At 42.0% G+C, this 20601-nt stretch overlaps 1 protein-coding gene across 3 annotated transcripts in view; it reads right to left on the reverse strand.

Annotated features, from left to right (window-relative positions):
- Positions 1-20601, reverse strand: part of MYLK4 (myosin light chain kinase family member 4) — a 608560-nt gene that overhangs the window by 59919 nt on the left and 528040 nt on the right. For all 3 annotated transcript variants that reach the window (XM_069217896.1, XM_069217880.1, XM_069217890.1), the window contains exons 6-10: positions 19511-19604; positions 18563-18672; positions 16748-16889; positions 8924-8994; positions 1571-1699 (exon numbers count right to left, since the gene is read on the reverse strand). In XM_069217896.1, the coding sequence (XP_069073997.1) occupies positions 1571-1699; positions 8924-8994; positions 16748-16889; positions 18563-18672; positions 19511-19604 (546 nt within the window). The remainder of the gene's footprint in view (positions 1-1570; positions 1700-8923; positions 8995-16747; positions 16890-18562; positions 18673-19510; positions 19605-20601) is intronic.

A 20601-nucleotide genomic window follows, 5' to 3' on the forward strand; every position in this document is an offset into this window, starting at 1 on the left:
TGTAATTTATGGTTCAATTAAAATGTTGCTGTACGGGTCTTAGTATTTTCTGGATCTTTCTTGGTTACTTTTTCTGGGTTATGCACATATGAGAACCAGTATCCATTCATTGCAGGGGCTGACTTTCTTCTTCTATTATGACTTAACACATAAGGGAAAGAGTCCTGCCCTAAGCTCTGGGGGACTGTTGATGTATGACACAATTAAATGCGCTACCAACTATTGTTTCTCCCCCAGCATTATTTTGGATTTCACCAATGTATTTATTTTACAAACCAGTAACTGGTACATGGTGCTACGAGCATGAGGGATCACATCTTTTGGGATGTTTGCTTTCCCTCGGCTCCCTCCTTGGTTCACTGCACGAAAAGTAACACTGATCAAGTAGTTCTTTGGCTAAGTTCAGAGAGGCCAAAACCCTTACTTTTTACATGTGTTTGTTATCACCACTACTCTTGGTAGTGTTATGTGTTATTTGCCAAGGCACCACCAGCACTCCGAACAGAGCAGTAGTGACAGGCAGGTCTGCCAACAGCATACCCAGTCTCCCTTTCAATGATTCCCACAGAGACAGATGTAATATATGACTGTATTGACGGTTAGATGTGTGCCATGGGGATCCCTAGAACCTCCTTGCTCTTGACATCGGGACGTGCTCTGAATATGCACCACCTCATAGTGGTGCACAATCAGTGCATCTTCTGATAGCTTTCTTGCCTCTATGCCCACGTCTGCAATACGGCAGGGGCACTAGGTTACCTCAGCTCCACTGGGCTACACTCCAATACAAACGAAGGCATGCTCCCTTGTTATCGGACCAATGCACATTTTGCAGCAGCGCAATCCAAATTACAGAAGGCATTGCTCAAGTAACTGCTGTATCTTCTGTAGTACCAAAGTGGTCTCTGGATGCAAAAAGCATGAATAAAGTGCTTGTTGAGTGACACGTTGTGCGATATGGACCAAGGTGTCTGTATTCCACTTTTTACAATGGAGGCTCCGATGTGTTTACAACTTGTTTTCAGTGTGCAGGGAAGAAACTCTCTGAGCATCATATTTTAGTATTTCCAGAAACACACGTACACCTCCCAGGGTCTGTGTCTGAAAACACAAAATCACATGGCAAGTGTGATGCCAAAATAAGGAGGCGTACCCCGCAGGTATTTTTATTGAAAATGCCCCACAAGAGGGACAGGCAACACGGGAACGGGCAGTCAAACTCTATTTGGCCCTAAACGTTCCTCGGTTCAATAAAACTTAAGAAAGGAACGCAGACATTCATTTTCTGTTCAATGTGACGTATCAGTGGAGTAACCAGTGGAGTAGTCAGTAGACATCCAGTACGTCTTTTAGTTCTGCCTTACACCTCTTTGTGATAGCTTCATGTCCCAGTTAAAGTCACCTCATAGTCTGAAGTTCCCATATAAAATTCTGTCTGGCTTCACCAAAACTGAGGCTGTATGAATCATCTCATTGGTGTATTTTTTATCAATGATATCTTCAATGTAAATGGATTATCAATCGTATCAGGGTAGCTGTGAAATGTTTTTCCAATTACAGAGCTACTTACAGCATATAGGCAATGACTCCTATGCTCCACATGTCTGTAGGGAAGGAGACAAATTCGTAGTTCACAACTTCAGGAGCAAGGAATTCAGGAGTACCAAAGTGTACTTTCAGCTTTTCTCTTGGCTTATACCTAAATATTGAAGAAAAATATTGAGTTAATGTAACGATGCAGGGGAGTAAAGATAGAATTTAAATGGATTCAGCGTGCTTATGTGAGTCTAAATAACACTAACGTGCAGAAGGGCTTAATAGTGTTTTATCTCACTAGATAGTTTCTTTAGGCCTTACGTTGGTCAAATCCTACTACTTAAGTCACTCCCCATCAATTTATTAAAATGTAAATAAAAATTTTTATGCATGTTTCCACAGTAAATAGACACTGTGTAGTTCTTATTGAATGGTCAGCATGTAATAAAGTTTTTTTTTACGGAAAATGGAAAATGAACTGAAAATTTTGGTAGAATTTTAATAGTAGTATTTTGAAATGCATTCTAAAACAATACATTATACAATGTAATACAATTTAGAATGTGTTATCCTAAGGTTTAAAAAGACCACCAGTAAAATACATTTGGATGCAGAAAGTCTGTCTGTATGTCCTAGGAGCAAGAGCAATATGTAATTAACTTGGAATGTGAAATGGGGTTTGAGCAGTGCTTCCACATGAATTAAAAAATGTCATGGGACTCGGACTGATTCTGATTGTCTGAAACTTAATCCTGTCACCTTATGCCAATGTTTAGAGTACATTTCTAGTGACTGTGGAATTTATAAAGGATTCCCGTCTTCACCCTAGGAAGTTGCAACAGTCAGTCACAGTCTTTGAGAAATCTCATCTGTAACTATGTAGACAGTGAATGTAACAAGTAAGCATTTGTGTATCCCTACAGCTGCTGTGTAAGTGCATTATAACTTTGACACTATGGACCTTATTTAGAGTTTGGTTGACAGCATGCTTTATATCAAACATTTCTGATGTCCTGTACACCGTTTTACAAGTGTATTTGAGACAATGGCCCTCGCAGTAGGGCAGACAGGACATCCGTCACATTTGTGACAGAGTACACTGTCTGACAAACTAAAAAAAGAGTTCAATACTGTTTAGTCATCATTATTTTTCTTTCTGGGATACAATGTTATTCCCATCGGTCTGATAAGAACTAGAACTGATTGATTGAAATAATAGCACAAGAAAATTGACAATGATTTGTTTGATGGAGAAAAATGCAGCAGAATAAATTAAGGCCACTCTTGCTGCAGAAGACTGAAACTAGGCTCCACTCTCTAAGAGTAGTGCTGGACGCGTAACCAGGTGGTAGCAGCACACTCAGAAAGGTAAGGGGAAATAAAACTCTAGCTACAAAAATATGTGCTGTCTAGCTATGTAGTGGGTGATGACACAGAGACTTATTTCATTTCCTTTCACTGTTTTTAGTGGTAGTAGAGAAGCACTTATAGTCCATGCTCATAGGAAAACTATCTAATCAGGGGAGGAATGTGCTTCTTACCTTATTGTAAGGCAAATGCAAACAATACACTCACAAGAAGGAAATTCTGTTGAGTGGGTTTGGGATGACCCCGGAGAAGTTTCTCAGAAGAATCAAGGGCATTACCAACGAGTCTCAGCAGTCATTGGAATATGTTTGTGGATGCCTCATTACAGTCACAGGAGGCATGGATCAAACGCAGCAAATTAACAATAATGAAAATTGTAAACTAGCGATGAAGGAGCGCATTCTGAGTAACTGTTTTACAGCGTCTTGTGGATCCTGAGCTTGTGGACCCGAGGGGTTTGGAGAAACATATATGGGTCAACACCAAAGTGCCCAGGAAAACACACTGGCGCACACAAAAAAAAGTAGGTCAGGCCCAGCAAAATAGTAAAATAGATGATTGCGCTAGGGCCAAAGATTCTAATCATGGAAGTGAAAGGACACCGTTTCAGGGCACATGGTAGATAGGCACCAAGAACTGAAGAAGCCCTACGAGAAAGGCTGCTGCTTTGATTGTCATCAGTCAGGGCATAAGAGGGCAGACTCCTTATCTCCCAAGAGCTGTCACTAGTAGGCACATCACAGTGATAGAAAGTGTTTGTGCTGGTGCTGCAAAGTCCCCAGGAGGGAAGTGTAGAGAATGCCATACTGTCCCTCAATTTTGAGCTGGACCCTGAGAGTACGCTGCACTTGTCGGGTTCGGGAAAGCCGTTAAAGGAGGCTCAAACACTTTCTATCACTGTGATCTGCTTACTAGTGACAGTGTTTGGCAGATGAGGAGTATGCCTTCCTACGGCCTGGCTGATGACAGTCGAAGCACCAGCCCTTCTCATAGGGCTCCTTCACTTCTTGGTGCCTAGGGAAGCATCAATGAATGAGGTCACAAAGTCTGCACTGCAGAATACCCGTGCCAGCCAGAGCACTGCAGCAGAACCACTGGGCTCCCAAAGGCAGAACTTGGATGGTTTGACCTACAGATCGATGAGCAGCGATAAAGAGGAGAATTACACTGTGTGGCCATTGACACCTTAGAATAGAGGTGGTGGCTGTCAGAGGAAGGTGGTTGTTAGCCCACAGTTACCAGTACATTGCAACAAAAGCAGTGAATTGACAAAGGTGAGGAGCGCATCTGAGTGTGAGCACTCAATTTCCACATTCACGGTCTGAGAAAATAGTAATATGTGTGAAGAGGGTGCAATCCACAGTGATGACACCACTAACTCAGCAGTTACCTACTGTCCCTAAAGAATTGCCTAGCAGGGTTGCCTATGTCCTCAAAGAACTGCCCGTGCTCGCAGAGACAGGCGACAGGAGATCTGGACAAGGCAGACTCCATCAAAGTGTGCCACCCTTAATGTGCAATATTTATCTATAGTGGAAGCACTGGACTACCATGCAAGTTTTCATTCTCAGGTTACTGACTTTGAACCGAAGTAGCAAGTACGGGGTTCTAGGTTTTCACATAACTGCAGAACTTTAAACGAGAGGGACCAGTGGATAACAATATCATTGACACAGAGAAAGATGTCTGATCAACTATATGAGATCATAAAACCCATTGTGCTGCCACCACCACCTTAATGTGCTAAACTAAACCCAAGTTAGGGACAGCAGTCCTCTGTCAACTTTGTGGGTACATTTAAGGAGCCCCTCTACATCACAGGACAAGTCGTGGACCTTGCATTGTCCTTTTATAATCAGCAACAGATCTAAACCTCTGCAAACTAGATGAGTGTGACAGCAGGACCAAAGTAAAAGCCCGAATGGTAGATACACATGCAGTGGGGTACTCAGGACAGGGGCCATGGCTGCATACGTATGAGATTTCTGTCCATAGGAATCAATCCTTGCAACAGACAGGCCATTCACCTGATTCTAGTGCATGTCAAAATACTTAACATACCATTATCACACATGCAAATAATGTTGTTTTTTTGTCCCCTGGTTTTACATCCTCTAGTTGCACGCTATCACAAAAAGCCTCTTACCACTATATCCTAAAAGCTTGCATGAAACTCTGATCTCGACCTACAATTCGATGGCTCCCTCTTCTTTATTTCTTTTAAATGACCCCTATGTTACTTCCACCATCTGCATGCCTCCTCCCTCTGGGTATAGCCAACTGTAAATCATATGCCTGTCTGCTGTAATCCCCTTTATTGTATTTCGGCAAATTGCACATAGCTCATTGCTTAGATCACAAACTCTCTTTTTTGAAGCCATATCAATGAAACCTAGCAATACCTAATCATCAATTACCCTTGGATTAAGAAATCACACCACCAACCCCTTGAATGAACTCATATAGCTCCCACTAATAATTCCACCTTACACATTTTGATCTAATCTACCATGTAGAAAGTGGAGTGAATGCATGGAATGATTTGCTTTCGAACATCATAGTACTCACAATAACCAAAAAAAATCAATAACTACTGAATTAACCACTAACTTTAGGTTCAAGCTCATCGGGGTAGTAGTGAACCCCTCTTTAAATCTAATTACGATAAAATGCAATACAACTGCCTCCCCCAGAGTTCCCTAGTGGCCCTACCTAAAATGCACAAAACCCTCTTGTGTAGAATTTGCAATTGCACTTAAAATAACACCCCACTTACGTGTGCTAATAGATTTATGAATCAGGATCCTCTTTTTCCAGTTATGAAAAATACATGTTCTGGGGCAAGCAGTGGAATTGGGGTAATTCCTAATGGCCAGATGTCTATAGCGCTTACGACTAGAACTGTTCCACTTAATCATGAGGAAGATACAAGTAATTTCGCATGATGCTGCAGAGTATGGATACACCTAGCCTTGTTGGCAGGCTGAAGAAAACTGGAAAGCTGGAAATCAGCACCATGAAAGGCTGGTCGAATGAAGGGACTAAATCTGCCACTCTAGTTCGAAAATCGTATTTACCCGTTTACATGATGCGGTGACATTATGAGGCGCTGAGCCACAGTCAGTTTTGTCAACTGTTCGTACACATATGACGCGCCAGAGACCACTGGACACTAAATAATCCTCTTTGGTGAATTATGAAGGACTCTGGATGTGGCGATTAACACATCTGGCGTTCCCAATATTCCGACAGTAGTAAATCCTGGGCGCAGTATTACCACATTTATTACGAGTTTTCACATTGGAAATGTGGAATAATCACAGGAATCGGTGTTTATGCTCCAATTCCCAAATGTTTTCTTCTCATTTTGTGGCTTTTCCCTTCTCATACTTCGCCAAGTTTTCCCTGGCGAAAAGTATCTGGTCGAAAAACATGAATGTTGCAATTTAAGATCACGTTTGGACCCACTGAAATTTGGATTATCGAGAAAACCATAATGAGAGCCAAAGTGTTATTTTTTAGGAACTGTGAGGGGAATAAACCTGCCTTATCATTTTTTTAGGTCGAGCATGGCAGCGCGCATGCACTGCTTTTCCGACATGTTCGTATGTATCAGGGCTTTTAACAACGCCCACCTCATGCCCATCACTATCACTTGTTCATGGGCTTACCATTCAAAAATCCTTGGATGACACTTGTAAATGGTTTACGTTTGTCCCTCCTTGGGGAGGTTTTGTTGCCCCTTTGGATATCGCCGCTGTTCCATGGCTAATTGCACTTTTGCTGATAAGTTTGACTGCAAGCAAACTTATTTTTCCTTTTGTGTCTCTCCTTATTGCTAATGCTCATGGCAGCCGTGGCGCTGCGAATCGGCTCACTTATGCCAACTGTTTTACTTTTGATTTTAAAGTTAGGTGGCAAGAAAAGTCCGGTTGGGAGTTTACAACGCTAATAGCTCTAATGTCAGTGAATTACCTGACCTCCCATAAACCGGAAACAATAGCCCCAATGTGTGGCTGCCTCGAGGGGGGAAAGGTCCGGGGAGAGGGTCGGTTCGATTTGGAGTTCTTAGTGATGGAGACCTCAATACTTATATTTTGGGAAACTGCTGAGACTTTCACCTTTACCCAGAGGCACATTTTATAGGTTTTGGGAGATAAGCAGGTCGTTTTGTAGCTATCACTGGTGTAGCTGTCAGATGTAAATACTGCTAGGTGCCTCAGCATTTTAACCATGGAATACAAACCACAAAGACATTGCAAATTGTTTTTTCCTTCAGGCATTGACTTCTTACCTTAAACAAATGTTACCTTTGTTCCGTTCCTCGAGGTTGGAACCTTTTATTATGAGATGTGGTTATATTTTTATGACTCATATATCAAGATAACGGGACCAATTAATACAAAATTAAAATCAGCCACCATCTATTTCTTTACAGATTATTTTGACTTCACTAATAATTCCAGAAATACTAGTTGGAAAACTATTTTTAGCTTCCATGGAATACACACAAGCACGTATTTACATTCAGGGCTGAGTACATGCTCAGTGAAACTGTTTTTCCACAAGCTAATTCAGTTGTATTTTTTTCACTGGAGAAAAAACTTCTTCACACAGAGAAATCACTTTGCCTTCTCTCCAACAATGTGTTCCTTTCCCATCCATCCACGTACAGATATACCCCTGCCTTGATGGGCTTAAATCTTTGATTATATACAAGGCGGGAGAATTTATGAAAGACAACAAATTAAAAGTCTGTTGGTGTTCACCCTTTCTGAAAGGCATTTCTGCATTGGAATGTTTAATGAACACCATGAGAGCAGATTTAGCATACAGGCGTAAAATCAATTTTGAACGTACCCATAATATGTGCAAATTTGTATACCTAAATTGACTGTAGGTACGCGAATGGCTCTATGAATCAAGTCTGACATTTCCTGATGAAAATTGCTGATGGTATTACCACCTTTTCAATGGGGTGGATGGGTGTTTCTCTGTTTTCTTTGCTCACAATATTTTTCAGTTGACTTTATTTTATCCAAAGTGCCTCATTACTCTACTTAAACAATCTTTATGGTTTGAAACACCAATAAAAAGGATCACAGGCCAGTCTTTAGGTGTGGAGAATCAATTTTTAGGTCGAGCACACAAGTGCTTTGACCTGATGTAAGTATTGTGGGCTTTTACCCACGCCCACTGCATCACTTTCACTCGTTTGTGGGCTTGCCCTTCAAAAATCCTTTATCATCATTGGTAAATGCTTTACGTTTGTCTCTCCTTGGGGCGGTTTTCCTACCACCTTGTAGACTGCCCCTGTTACATGGATAATTGCACAATTGCCGATACGTTTGACTGCAAGCAAACTTCTTTCCTTTTTGTGTCTCTCCTTCGAGGTCAGGCTCATGGCGGCCACCGCGCTTTGTATCAACTCACTTTTGTCAACTAATGTTTTACTTTTCATTTTCAAGTTATTTGGCAAGAAATGTCCAGTTAGGAATTATTGACTTAATAGCTCTAAATCGAGCAAATACGAGACCCATTACATTGCAAATGCTTGTTTTATATTAACAGTCAATTTCCAAGGACGTCTAGCTGAAAACCACAAGTTATGGAGCATTGTTTCAAACCTTACTGAAATGTCTTTCTCTTGTGAAATTAACACCACTCTCACAAATGGTACAAGTATCACCCATTGATCTCAGTGGTGTGCCTCTGGGTCTCTTATAAAATTGAAACAACTGCACCCCTTTTAAGAATCCCAAATCCATGCAGTTAAAACGTCACAAGGAAAACGTTTTTAAAGTTAGCATACATTGCAAATACCATTTTCACAGCCAGCTTGCATTATTGAGAAAATATTGCCAGTTTGCCCTAAAATCTACACTAGGGCATAATTGTAGGAAAAGCAAAAAACAACTGACTGCAATCAGTATTTTTCTTTTCTGTCTAGCTAAAGAACAACAACATTAATAATAACCTTTAGTATAGTGGTTAACATGTATAACCCTAAAAAACCTACCTTCGAGCCAAGCCAAAATCGATGATTTTAATCTGATTGGTTGCTCGATTCACACACAGGATATTTTCAGGCTGTGAAGAGAAAGAGAGGATGAATGAAACACCACATACTTAATAACTAATATTCCCTAGTAATAAACAGACCGATGAATTGAAAGACAGGTAGATTGATAGACTGGCACATCATGAGGTATGTAAAGAGGCAGCAAGATAGAGAAGGGAAGTGAGGTCTTCCCTAAGCATCCGTAACTTAAGAACACTAGACGCAGCTTATGAAATTTGTAAGTGACATCCAGTTGTGGGCATTACCAGATGAGTGCCAAGAGCAGTAACGGAAAGACCGTGCAAATGAGGTGAGCACCTAAACTCTCATAAACCTGTGGGTGTTCATTAATATTCACAAAGCAGGGCATCCACTATGTGCACTTCTAAACTTGCAAGGTGCAAACTTTCCATTGGGAGGTTTGTAGAAAGACAAGACATTTATTGGAAACAAGTTTTCCATAAACAAAAAACAAAACAAAAATATTAATCTAGCTTTTTTTATTCCTTGGATTTACTTATCCTACGCATGTAGAATTTATGTAATGCAGAAACTTTAACAATGCAAAGCAGGAACACAATCTAGGCAAGGAATATTCCTGGGCAGCAGAATTTCTCTAATCCCTGGTTAGTACACATGATAAATCTGGCAACTTTACCGCAACCTACTCAGAACATTCTTGGCCCTTGGAAGACTCCCTTGAAGAAGAAGCCCCTACTGGAAGAATACTTCTGACTCCTGCTGGAAGAAAAGTACTCAATCAAGAACTTCCAACTTTTGCGGGCACCTAGGGAATAGAACTGATAGCCACCATGTGGTTGTCCTCATGCTTACGGGACCCAAAAAAATGAAGGCCTCCTTGCCCCCAAAGCGCCTACCTGACCACCCAGGGGTGGACCCTGCAGCAGACCTGCCTGATGAGAGACTTAGGGGCTCATTCTGAGCTCGGCGGGCGGCGGGCGCCGCCCGCCTGGCGGGAACCGCCATATGGCCGCTCCGCGGTCGAAAGACCGCGGAGGCCAATCTGGCTTTCCCGCTGGGCTGACGGGCGACCGCCAGAAGGCCGCCCGCCAGCCCAGCGGGAAACCCCTTCCCACGAGGAAGTCGGCTCCGAATGGAGCCGGCGGAGTGGGAAGGTGCGACGGGTGCAGTTGCACCCGTCGCGAATTTCAGTGTCTGCGAAGCAGACACTGAAATTCTTTGTGGGGCCCTGTTACGGGGGCCCCTGCAGTGCCCATGCCATTGGCATGGGCACTGCAGGGGCCCCCAGGGGCCCCACGACACCCCATACCGCCATCCTGTTCCTGGCGGGCGACCCGCCAGGAACAGGATGGCGGTATGGGGTGTCGGAATCCCCAAGGCGGAGCAGCAAGCTGCGCCGCCATGGAGGATTCCTCAGGGCATCGGAAAACCGTCAGGAGACCGCCGGTTTTCCTGTTCTGACCGCGGCCAAACCGCCGCGGTCAGAATGCCCTGCGGGGCACCGCCAGCCTGTTGGCGGTGCTCCCGCATCCCCGGCCCCGGCGGTCCTTGACCGCCGGGGTCGGAATGACCCCCTTAGTGCCTACAAGACTGTCATGAGCAGCTACTGCGCCAGAGCAGACAAGAAGAAACTTTCCCTGTAGCAAAAATGCAACTTAGTTCTTTTTTCCACCTCTAGCATACCAGTAGGTCGGGACAATATAGTGAGACTTAACAAGGTAGTTGGCAACCTAGGCAAGCAAGAAAACAAGGTTTGTCACACTCAGAGCTTTTGGCTGCACTGAAAATAGGCTCAACTGGACACTGCGGTAAAAGTATCCAGCCTTGTGGAGCCTGACCCAGCTACTGAATTTAGCCTTGTCCCACTAGAGGATGTTCAGCCCTGCAGAAGTGAGGAAGGGCCTGATCTATAGCACTGAGGTCTTTACTCTGTTCGTGAAAGTGGTAGAGGACATTACGTCTGCCACTCTACCAAGAGAGGACTGCCATATTTAGAGATCGCCACTGGCCCAGTGAGAATCTTTGTACCTTTAAATTAATCACATTCACAGCAATTCCTCTGATGATAACAAATGTTTAGCCAACCAAGCAACTATTTTGTTTCAAAAACAAACTCCCAAATTAAATAACTAATGACTCTCACACCCAAAGAGTATTTTTCCCTGGGTGCAGGGTTCATTATGTAAATTTTTCTGTCTGGAATGTAAAAAGGAAATCAAACTATCCTCCTTACATAGGGGGGCAGTGTGATGCAATTTTTCTGAAAACCAGCACTACATTAGACCTTCGGAGTAAGCTTTCCATTGATGGAGCCAATGGGGGTAGGACAAATGGAAAACAGATGGTCCACCTGACTTTCAATAGGGTTGCTGGACTTAAAGTTTGTCAGAGTACTCCGACACTCTACCTGTCAACCAATTCTAAATCGGGCCCTGAGTACAAAGGTAAAACTTTGAATTGGGGTGAGGCAATTGACCTACCTGAACGACAAAGCACTCTCGGCAGCCACAAAATCCAGTTTTGTCTTGCTCAGAATGTTTGGGATCAAACTTAAAAGACTTCAGAACCAGCTCAACAATGACATATCTGACTTCAAGTGACCTTTAACAACCAGAGCCATGGAACTTGTCCCATAGGAAGAATCTGACCTACATTTCAGAAACCAAGTCGAAAGATAAAAACTTTGTCCTGGATGACCTGCTTTGAGTAAACCTAATATTGCACCTAGGTCTCGGTCAAGCAAGAACAGCTGTTTTTCATTGCAGATTTAATGTTTCTAAGAGCTTCTTGCCATAAAACTGTAAAAATGACCATCTCCAGTTCATAATTTCCTGTTTTAATGACGTTGGCGCCTTTATGTTCTAATTTATTCTCTATGGTATTTTTATTGCATTTTGTTCTTCACTTTAAAAATGTTGATGTTACTTGAACCTGACGTGCTTCTTTGGGGCTTACCTTATGTTTGCACAATAGCTAACTCGGTTTAAGCAAACTCTCCCAGAAATGTGTTTTGACCTAGCAAGATTATTTTATTAAGTTGGAAGGAGTAACCACCTCCCACATTTAGCACCATCAATGTAATATATATATAGTACAAGGGTCAGCATTTTTCTAAAGGGTAGACAATCAACTGGCTTACCTCATAAAGCAATTGAGTGAGCTGCACAAAGTAAAGCGGATGGTCCCATAATTACAAAGATCACTGCAGCAATTAGTGTTCACACAAACTTACAGTTATTTCAGGTTTATGAATATAATGCTCTCTATGTGCAGATACAGACCTATAAAAAGAGCATTTTTTACAAACTTATGGATTAATTTAGGACCTTGAATGTCAGGAAAAACTTGAAAATAAATTAATAAATGTTTTCCTTTCTGGGATTACAAAATCACATTACTGTACATATGATGCCTTCATATAACTTTTATCCAACTAAAGTTATGGAATGGTGATCAAGGACAGAGCTAGATGACGTCGACAAGTATGTATATATGCAGGTATACAGTATTTGTATAGCTTGAACCTAGCCAAAAGGCAGCAGAGCACTGTATATGGTCATCAAAGACAAGCATACAGTAAATGAACAATAGAAAAGGAAACTGGGTTGTGGATGATTAATGAACTGTTAACAAGGGTAGACCCGGTGGATTGGAGACCAGTTTTGAAAACCCAGGTCCACTCCTAGTTCCACTGTCACTTCCCATCCAAAGTTATTTGCAAGGGCAGGAGGAGGTTTCAAGAAAGAGAGAAAGAGAGAGAGGGAGGGTAAAGATAGAGAGAAAGAGGCAGGAAGGGAAGAGGAAGGTAGAAAGTAGTCAAAAGAGGGAGAACACAGAGAGAGGGAAGAAGGAGAGAGAATGGATGGATGGAAAGAAACAGAAATTGCACAAGGAGATGAAGGGAGCAGGGCTATGTTTGTTTCCCCAGCCCAGTCCTGATTGTGATGTAATGTTCTTTAAAGAGATAAGTCTTCAACTCCTTCCTAAATTGAAGCTGTATTGGGGTGATCCTGATGGATACAGAGATATTGTTCTAGATCCTGGCTGTATAGGTGGTAAAGGCCTACTGACAAGCATTGACAAATTCAATAGGTCTGGCCATTAATAGCTGGCTACAAATGTACTGGCTTTGCCAATGTTTGTTTTTTGCACTATTTCAAGAAGACTGACACATTTAGAAGTAATGTGTCCAATATGTTGAAATGATAAAGAATAATTATTTTAAAAACATTCCAAGTTGGCTGCCCGGGAAGCCATCTTGGAATAGTCTTTGTTATACTGAATAGCAAAACCATTCCAAGACATACACCGTGTGTATGCATGCACAGCCGTCTTGGAATAGTTCTGTGATTAAGTTTAACCAAAATCATTCCATGATTACTGCCCCTGCATGTGCACACGTACATGGTCTGCATATTAGAAAGTTGTCTGAAATTCTTTACAATTTTTTAGAATTAAAGAAAAAATCTATTTCAAAATGGAAACAGCAGTGCCCGCTCTGGATGTGGTGTGCTAAGAGCAGCAGAAAGGGCCCGGCACCAGTGATTTGGGAGTTACCATGTCGTCATAAAAGTGAATAAAATACGTATTTACAGAGAATAAAAAAATAGGCACACTCTGTAACACCAACTGTGGCACAGAAGGGGACTATTTTTCTGGCAGACGCACATTGAGCATAACCAAAATATTGTTATTTTCAGAGAATTGCACTTTTGCCAATACGTTTCACTGCATGCGAACTTCTGATTCCTTTTTTGTGTCTCCTTCACGCTCATGGCTACTGTTGGATCGCATATGTGAAACTGATTTACTTTTCATTATCAGTTTTTGTGGCAAGAAAAGTCTGGTTAGGAGTCTACAACGCTAATAGCTTTAACTCAAGCAATTGCGAGACTCATTGCATTGCAAATGCTTGTTTTAACTGATGCTGTTGATTTCTGGACTCTGTACACCGGGGCCCTGCTAACCAGGTCCCAGTGCATGTCCTCTGACCCCAAAAAGGTATCAAATTGGTTAAAATCCTAATTGGTACATTAAATTAACTATAAGTCACTGGTAGATGGTACCCAGTGTACCCAAGGCCTGTGAGTTAAATGTCACTAGTGGACTGCAGCATCTATTGTGCCACCACTAAAATGACAAGGCAAAGCATGTCTTCAGGCCCACCCCTGCAAACTGATTGTGCAGTTTAGTTTTAAAACTGCAAATTCGACCTGTCAAACATTTTCCTGGGCCCAAATCTTCCTTTTTAATACTTATATGTCCCCCCTAAGGTAGGCCTTAAATTCCCTTAGGGCAGGTTGCATGGTATTTAAAAAATAGGACTTAAGGTTTACAATTCATAGCAGTGAAAAAGCTGCAGAGTGAATTTTCAATGTGGCAAGGCTGGCTCTCCCATAGAAGAGCACTGGGTTACAATATAACATCTTATAATGTATAACTTCAGTTTGGAAATAGCTAGAAGCTTGGTTCAAGCACTCAAATTAATAGTCATTTAAAATTCAATCTGATGGTCACACTGGAGTTTAAATTTACTATTTTGAAAATGCCACTTCTGGAAAGTTAATTTTCATGTGTAGAGGTTAGCCCAACTTTACCCCCTTGAGTTTGAGCAGTCTAACTTTTATAAAGTTGGCATTTTTCTGCCTAAGACCTTTTCAGGGTAAATTGTCAAGTGTTACCTGTCAGCCTGCTTGTCTCCTGCAAAGCAGTGTGAAGGGCTCCCAGGAACGGGAACAAAAAAGCCCTGGCTTGGTGGGTGTGTTACCTCCTCCTGACAGGATGGCCTTTTGGATGTGCCCACCGACTGCACAAGCTTCAAAGGGGCATACCTTGTCTCAGGCAGATGTAACTCACACCTGGGCCCGCCCTTGTCATTGTTCTAGTAGTCAGAGTGGCACCCATCCCGGTGAGGAGAAAACCTGTTCCAGAACTGGTTTGCAGAGGGAGTTCCTTATTTCCCTATACACACATCAGGGGAGTACCCATAGCTTTGACCAGGGAAAGAAATGTTCCACCAAGTGGGTTATGGCAGAACAGGGCATTGTCGGATTGTAAAGGGCAAAACCCCCAGAAAATTATGCCAAAGTGAAAGAGTTGTCCCTGGAACATTTTTCCTGTTGGCCCGGGAATGTCTTCCACCCACAAGCTAGTGCCAGGCATAAAAGAGCCACCACTGCGCACCTTCTTCAGAACACCTCTGGATCTGTGGAAGACAGAAAAAGGACTGCACCTGCTGTTGAACCTAAGGAGAGAACCCCCAATGCCCCAAGGGCTGGACCTGTTCCCCACTTGTCCCTAGGACTGAACAGTGGACTACGAGGGCTTATTGGCTAGCCTACTGTTAAACCCCAGAAACACAAAAGCTGCAGGAAGCCCAATAATCAGCTGAGCCCAGCTGACCAGTTCCAACTGGATTTTGCCTGGACCCTGCTGGTGGCTTCTGGGACATTATGTCCTAACCACCAAGCGGCCCCAAAAGGTCCTGGACCCTTGGCTGGTGTTAGGGTGTATTCTTTCTCACTCAAAAACTTCAAGATTGGTCACTTAGAAATGTTCTCACACTTTCTGTGAAAAGAACCAGAGGCTACCACTTGACAGCTGCCAAGCTGAAGCTGCCTATGTCAAACTGCTGGTCGGACGCAAGTTGCTGGTTTACCCTGCTGAAAAGACCTTGACTTCCAGAGAAGTTTCTAAGTCAGAACATAGAGGACTTCGCTGGTACCAATGCCAAGCAGCACTCCACCGACAATGACACCTCCTGAGCCTGATCTTCAGACTTCGCCCACTTGGAGTTTTCCCACCTTAGGTGATGAGACCCTGAGCTAAGGCTCCCACCGAGGTCCTGTGCTCAGCTGGACCCCATCGATGAGACCTTCTTTGGATCCAGCTGGCACCCTGACCCGCCGACGACCTAGTTGATGAGGATTTTCTCCAAAAAAAACTAAGCCGGAAGGTAAACTGGTCGTCGTGGTTGCCCTTTACTATGAACTCTAACCTGGTCTAATACCCGAGGTTGGCGCTTTGCACTTTTTGGCATTAAAAATGAGAAATCATATCTCCAGTACCCTATATTAGATTTTAGTTGTTTTCGTGCATATTTGTTCATTGAAACTTTCTCTATTTTTATAAGTTGAATTGGGGTTTTTAGTGTGATGTGTTTTCTACTTTTTAACTATTTTGTTATGGATAAATGCTTTACATATTTCTCCTAGGTTAAGCCTGACTGCTTTGTGCTACAGATAACTAGGGTTGAGCTCAGGTTTAAATTATTGACACCTAACTGGACCTTGTAAGGAATAGTGCCATTATTACTTGAAGAGAACTACCATCCACTTCAACTAATAATCCACTTTCTCCCAAATATTTTCTCTACAAGTTCAACTTTTACTAAACTTTTCTTTGTATACAGGTGAGGGTCAGGAAAAAATATTATCTACCTTATGTAAAATATATTTTATGCAGAACAACTTTGCTGGTGCTAAAATATATGTGAGACATAAATTGTTGAAAAAGTCCCGAATTGTGTGTGGAAGTCCCAAAACAAAAGTAAAACTTTCAATACACATTTGCAATTGTAGCATAAAATTCTTTGCAGCTTTGCTAATACCTAGATATTGCTCACCTCAACCCCTAACTTCAACTGTCATACAACGGGCACAAGTGATTTGAACATATCTTCAGCACACATACAAAGACACATAGATACAGAGGAAGAACCACAACATGCAAGAACCACACAATTAATTACCGAGTATTGCTGCTAAATGTTGCATATGTATATGACAATGTGCACCATACCTTCAGGTCCAAATGAATAATGTACATTTGATGCATGTATTGGGTCCCTTCACAGATCTGTTTTATGAACAGGATGGTATCCATTTCTGTTAGCTCGTATGATTCATCAATGATTCTGTCAAACAGTTCTCCACCACCGACACTGTTGAAAGAAAGAAAGTACATTTTGTTTTAAAAATCCCTTTCTATTCTGGAATGATAGATGGAGTACTACAATTGAGATTCCATGTCTACTGCATATCTGATCCTCTTGGGTGCTGGGACAGGGTGTTAGATCATGGCAGGTAAAGTATAAAATAGAAAACTGTGCTGTCTGAAATCCTAGGCCCAAACATATTTCCACTAGATGTTTCATTTACTTTTTTCAGCCATGTTTTTAATATTTGTAGTGCATAGTTAGGGAGTCTACAAAAATGCAGTAGACCAGTTGTAGGGCACAATTAGTATGAGTTAACCAAGGAGATAAGGAATATAAGAAAATAACATCTGCAAAACCAATAGTTGTGGATGGCCATCAAAGGCATGGTATTTTGACTCCTTGTAACATGGCCTCACCTTGCATTTAGATACAATGTGATGGACATCTTAGAGTGGTATAGTAAAAGGTATACAAAACTACACTCTAAGAAGGTTGTCATGCTGCATCTAGAATCAATGTGGCAGCTCTAAAGGAATCAAATAACAATGTTATTTTGTATACCTATTTTTAGAAAATTACAAGATGGCCACTAGGTTGCGCCCACACTCAGCGGGTCAGCCATTTTGGAAGTTTACAAAAAAAGAAAAAAATCTAAAATTCGGCTTTGCCACTTAGGGCACAATGCAAGTCATTGGCAGCACCACTGGTGATAGCAGTGGGCAGCAGGTGAAAGGCAGTGAGAGATACACTTAGCAATAGCTGTTGTGGTGTCAGTAGCAGAGGAAGGGGCAAAAGAGCAATATGGAGGCAGTAGGAAATGGAATCAACGATTAACTGTGGAGGAGGCTGGAGCAGTCTCTGCCGTCATCAACCTATGGTCTGTCTGCATTTAAATCATGCAGGCAGACCATAGTTATGGTGGGGAGAGAACTCCATCGCTGTTGTGATGGAGTTCCCTCTCCGCCGAGCTTTAAATCAGACCCTTAGTTCACAAAGAAAGGAAAACTCATATTGACAATAACCGAATATAACCAAAGCAGGGTACAGTTATAACAGCCTGAGTTCTCACTGTGCAACAAAACCAACTAACTGCACTAATTACAGCATGTCACAGGCACCAAAAGTTTTGTGAGTGACTATTGACTGCCCTGTTGAGTGCAGCAGAAGGGCAGGAGTGACTCTTGGTGGAGATGGGGGGAATGAGAGTTATCAATTCAAACAGGAATGAGGGCGCCTACTATTTGCTCCTTTTAGAATTTAGTGATCCACACCAATTTATCATAAGAATCAGAGGAAAAGCATCAACAAGACACAGTTCCTCCACAGTCAGGCCGGTTGACTTGCACCATGGGAGCTGACTGGCATTATACTGCACCTGTGGTCCTGTACTACCAGTATGTTTGCCGTAGAATACAGATACGCGATTCACAAAAAATCACAGGGACATTTTGAAAGATTATGTTTGTTCTCAACACTTAATTAATGGTTGTATGTCAGAATAACAAGCAAAAAATGATTACAGCCAGAATACTGAAAACAAAAATATCAAGAAGGTAAGCGTATGTCGAGTTATTGTTCATAACTGTTTGTACAGTACCACAGCCAGGGTATTTTCATGAAATGGCCTTCGGGGGAAACTTCAATACATTTCGAGGCAGCTAGAGAGTTCCACTTACTATTCCATGACGAGCACAATGTCGTGCTTGGACTCAAAGGCGTCGTACAGCTGGATGAGATTTGAGTGGTTCAATTGGTTCATAACATGGATTTCATTTTTTACTTCTTCCTGTCAACAGAAATCAAATATATGTCACTGCAACCAGAACAAAGAAGGTGTAAGCCTCTCTGTTTAAAAGACATCCATATTCCAATACACTCTTGTCCTACTCAATTGTTGAAGAAAACAACTTCCATTTGCTGGTGGCCAATATGAATTTTAGTATTATTGAACAACATATTTAAGGAAAGCATTATTTCAACATCTTAAAAACTAGTATACACAGCTCCCGTTTTCAACAAGCCGCCTCAAAATTCCCCGAAGTGCAAATAATGTTAACTATACGTTTCCATGTTCGTGTTATTTTATATGTTTGCAAAAACAAATTGAACTCCTTACCTATGCATGTAAATGGCGAGACTTTAATGGCATTTGCAGCTATATCTGTGTTTGAGGATTCTGCGGATCGCATTTGGCCCTACACATGTACAAGCTGGGGCTGCACTAGGAACTTCAGCCTATACCTCTATAAGAGGTGGCAGCGCTGTGAATCGGGGATATACCTGCTGATAGTGCGCTGCGTGTGCCTGTCATGGGCATGTATTTGCTCTGCATCTGAGGCAGTGCCTAGGTGAATGATGGCTATGTTTGGGCATCTGATATTGTACCAGGGAATTTGGTGCTCTGCTTAGCCACTTAATTCAATGACAGGTGACTTGGTGCTGTGCTTGGTCATCTAAAGGTTGTGCTTGAGCATATGACCGCTGTGCATGTGCTTTAAAACAATAACTTGGCATTTGAAGCAATCACTACAGACATGAAAACATGCTTCATGTATTTCTGAAATGATACATTGATTACTTTAGGCTAAAACAATATTTAAGAAATATCACACCGAGGAACACACCTTCTGCTTTAGAAACTTGGCTTTGATGACCTTTGCTGCCAGTACAAGACCCGATACATTTTCTGTGCACATGTGAACTTGTCCAAATCGACCACTAGAAAACAAGAAATGTTTATTGTTACATGTTACTTTTGTATAAACCAATCATAAAACGTGAACTTTTTTTAATACATGTCAGGAAAGTAAAACCTCCTGTTTCACCATGGCCATGCTCGTTTACGAAATGAATGGCAGTCACAAGATAAAGAGCCTGATTCAGACTGAGAGAAGGGTAGTAGTGTAAAGAATCAGTAGTAACGTAACTGACTCCCTATGTGTTATTTCAAGCACTGTATTCGCCATTAAAGGAATTACTTTCATACTACTACAAATGGGCTAGTTTGTAGTGAAACACACTCCACTTCTCCCTATTCAGCCTCTAAGCCCACCTCCAAATGAATAAATTACTTACCTTCGGTAACGCTTTTTCTGGTGGATACAGTAACTACCTGTGGATTCCTCACCTAAAGAATTCTCCCCTCGTGTCAGCCCTCGACGGAAATTTCTTCTAGCTCTGCACGTCGACGATGACGTCACAATCGGCCGACTCCACGTGACGCCACATGACATCATCCAGGCAATAAGAAGCCCTCGTCGACGTGCAGACGTCAGTTATCACCATTTTTTTAACGTGCCATAGAGGCGAACAGGTTAAACCTAAAGAGTACACATTCATCCAGAATGAATGAAAATAGAACATTTATTATAAAACTCATTATAAATAACAGTTATGAATGCTCAATTCGGGGGAAATATATAAATGTATACATAATCCAAGTCCAAGATGTCCTCTTCAGCTATGTTAATTTGCAAAGGAAAAGAATATACAGTCATCACAACTATATACATGAAACAGCTATATACATATATATACAAGAACAAGGATGCGCACCCAAAGAAATCTTGGCTTGACCAGTCAGGCAACGGGGAGGCGGGGGTGACCGTGAGGAATCCACAGGTAGTTACTGTATCCACCAGAAAAAGCGTTACCGAAGGTAAGTAACTTATTCTTCTGATGGATACACTTACCTGTGGATTCCTCACCTAAAGAA

This window comes from Pleurodeles waltl, chromosome 2_1 (assembly GCF_031143425.1).
Source record: "Pleurodeles waltl isolate 20211129_DDA chromosome 2_1, aPleWal1.hap1.20221129, whole genome shotgun sequence".
In the NCBI taxonomy this organism is placed as follows: Eukaryota; Metazoa; Chordata; class Amphibia; order Caudata; family Salamandridae; genus Pleurodeles; species Pleurodeles waltl.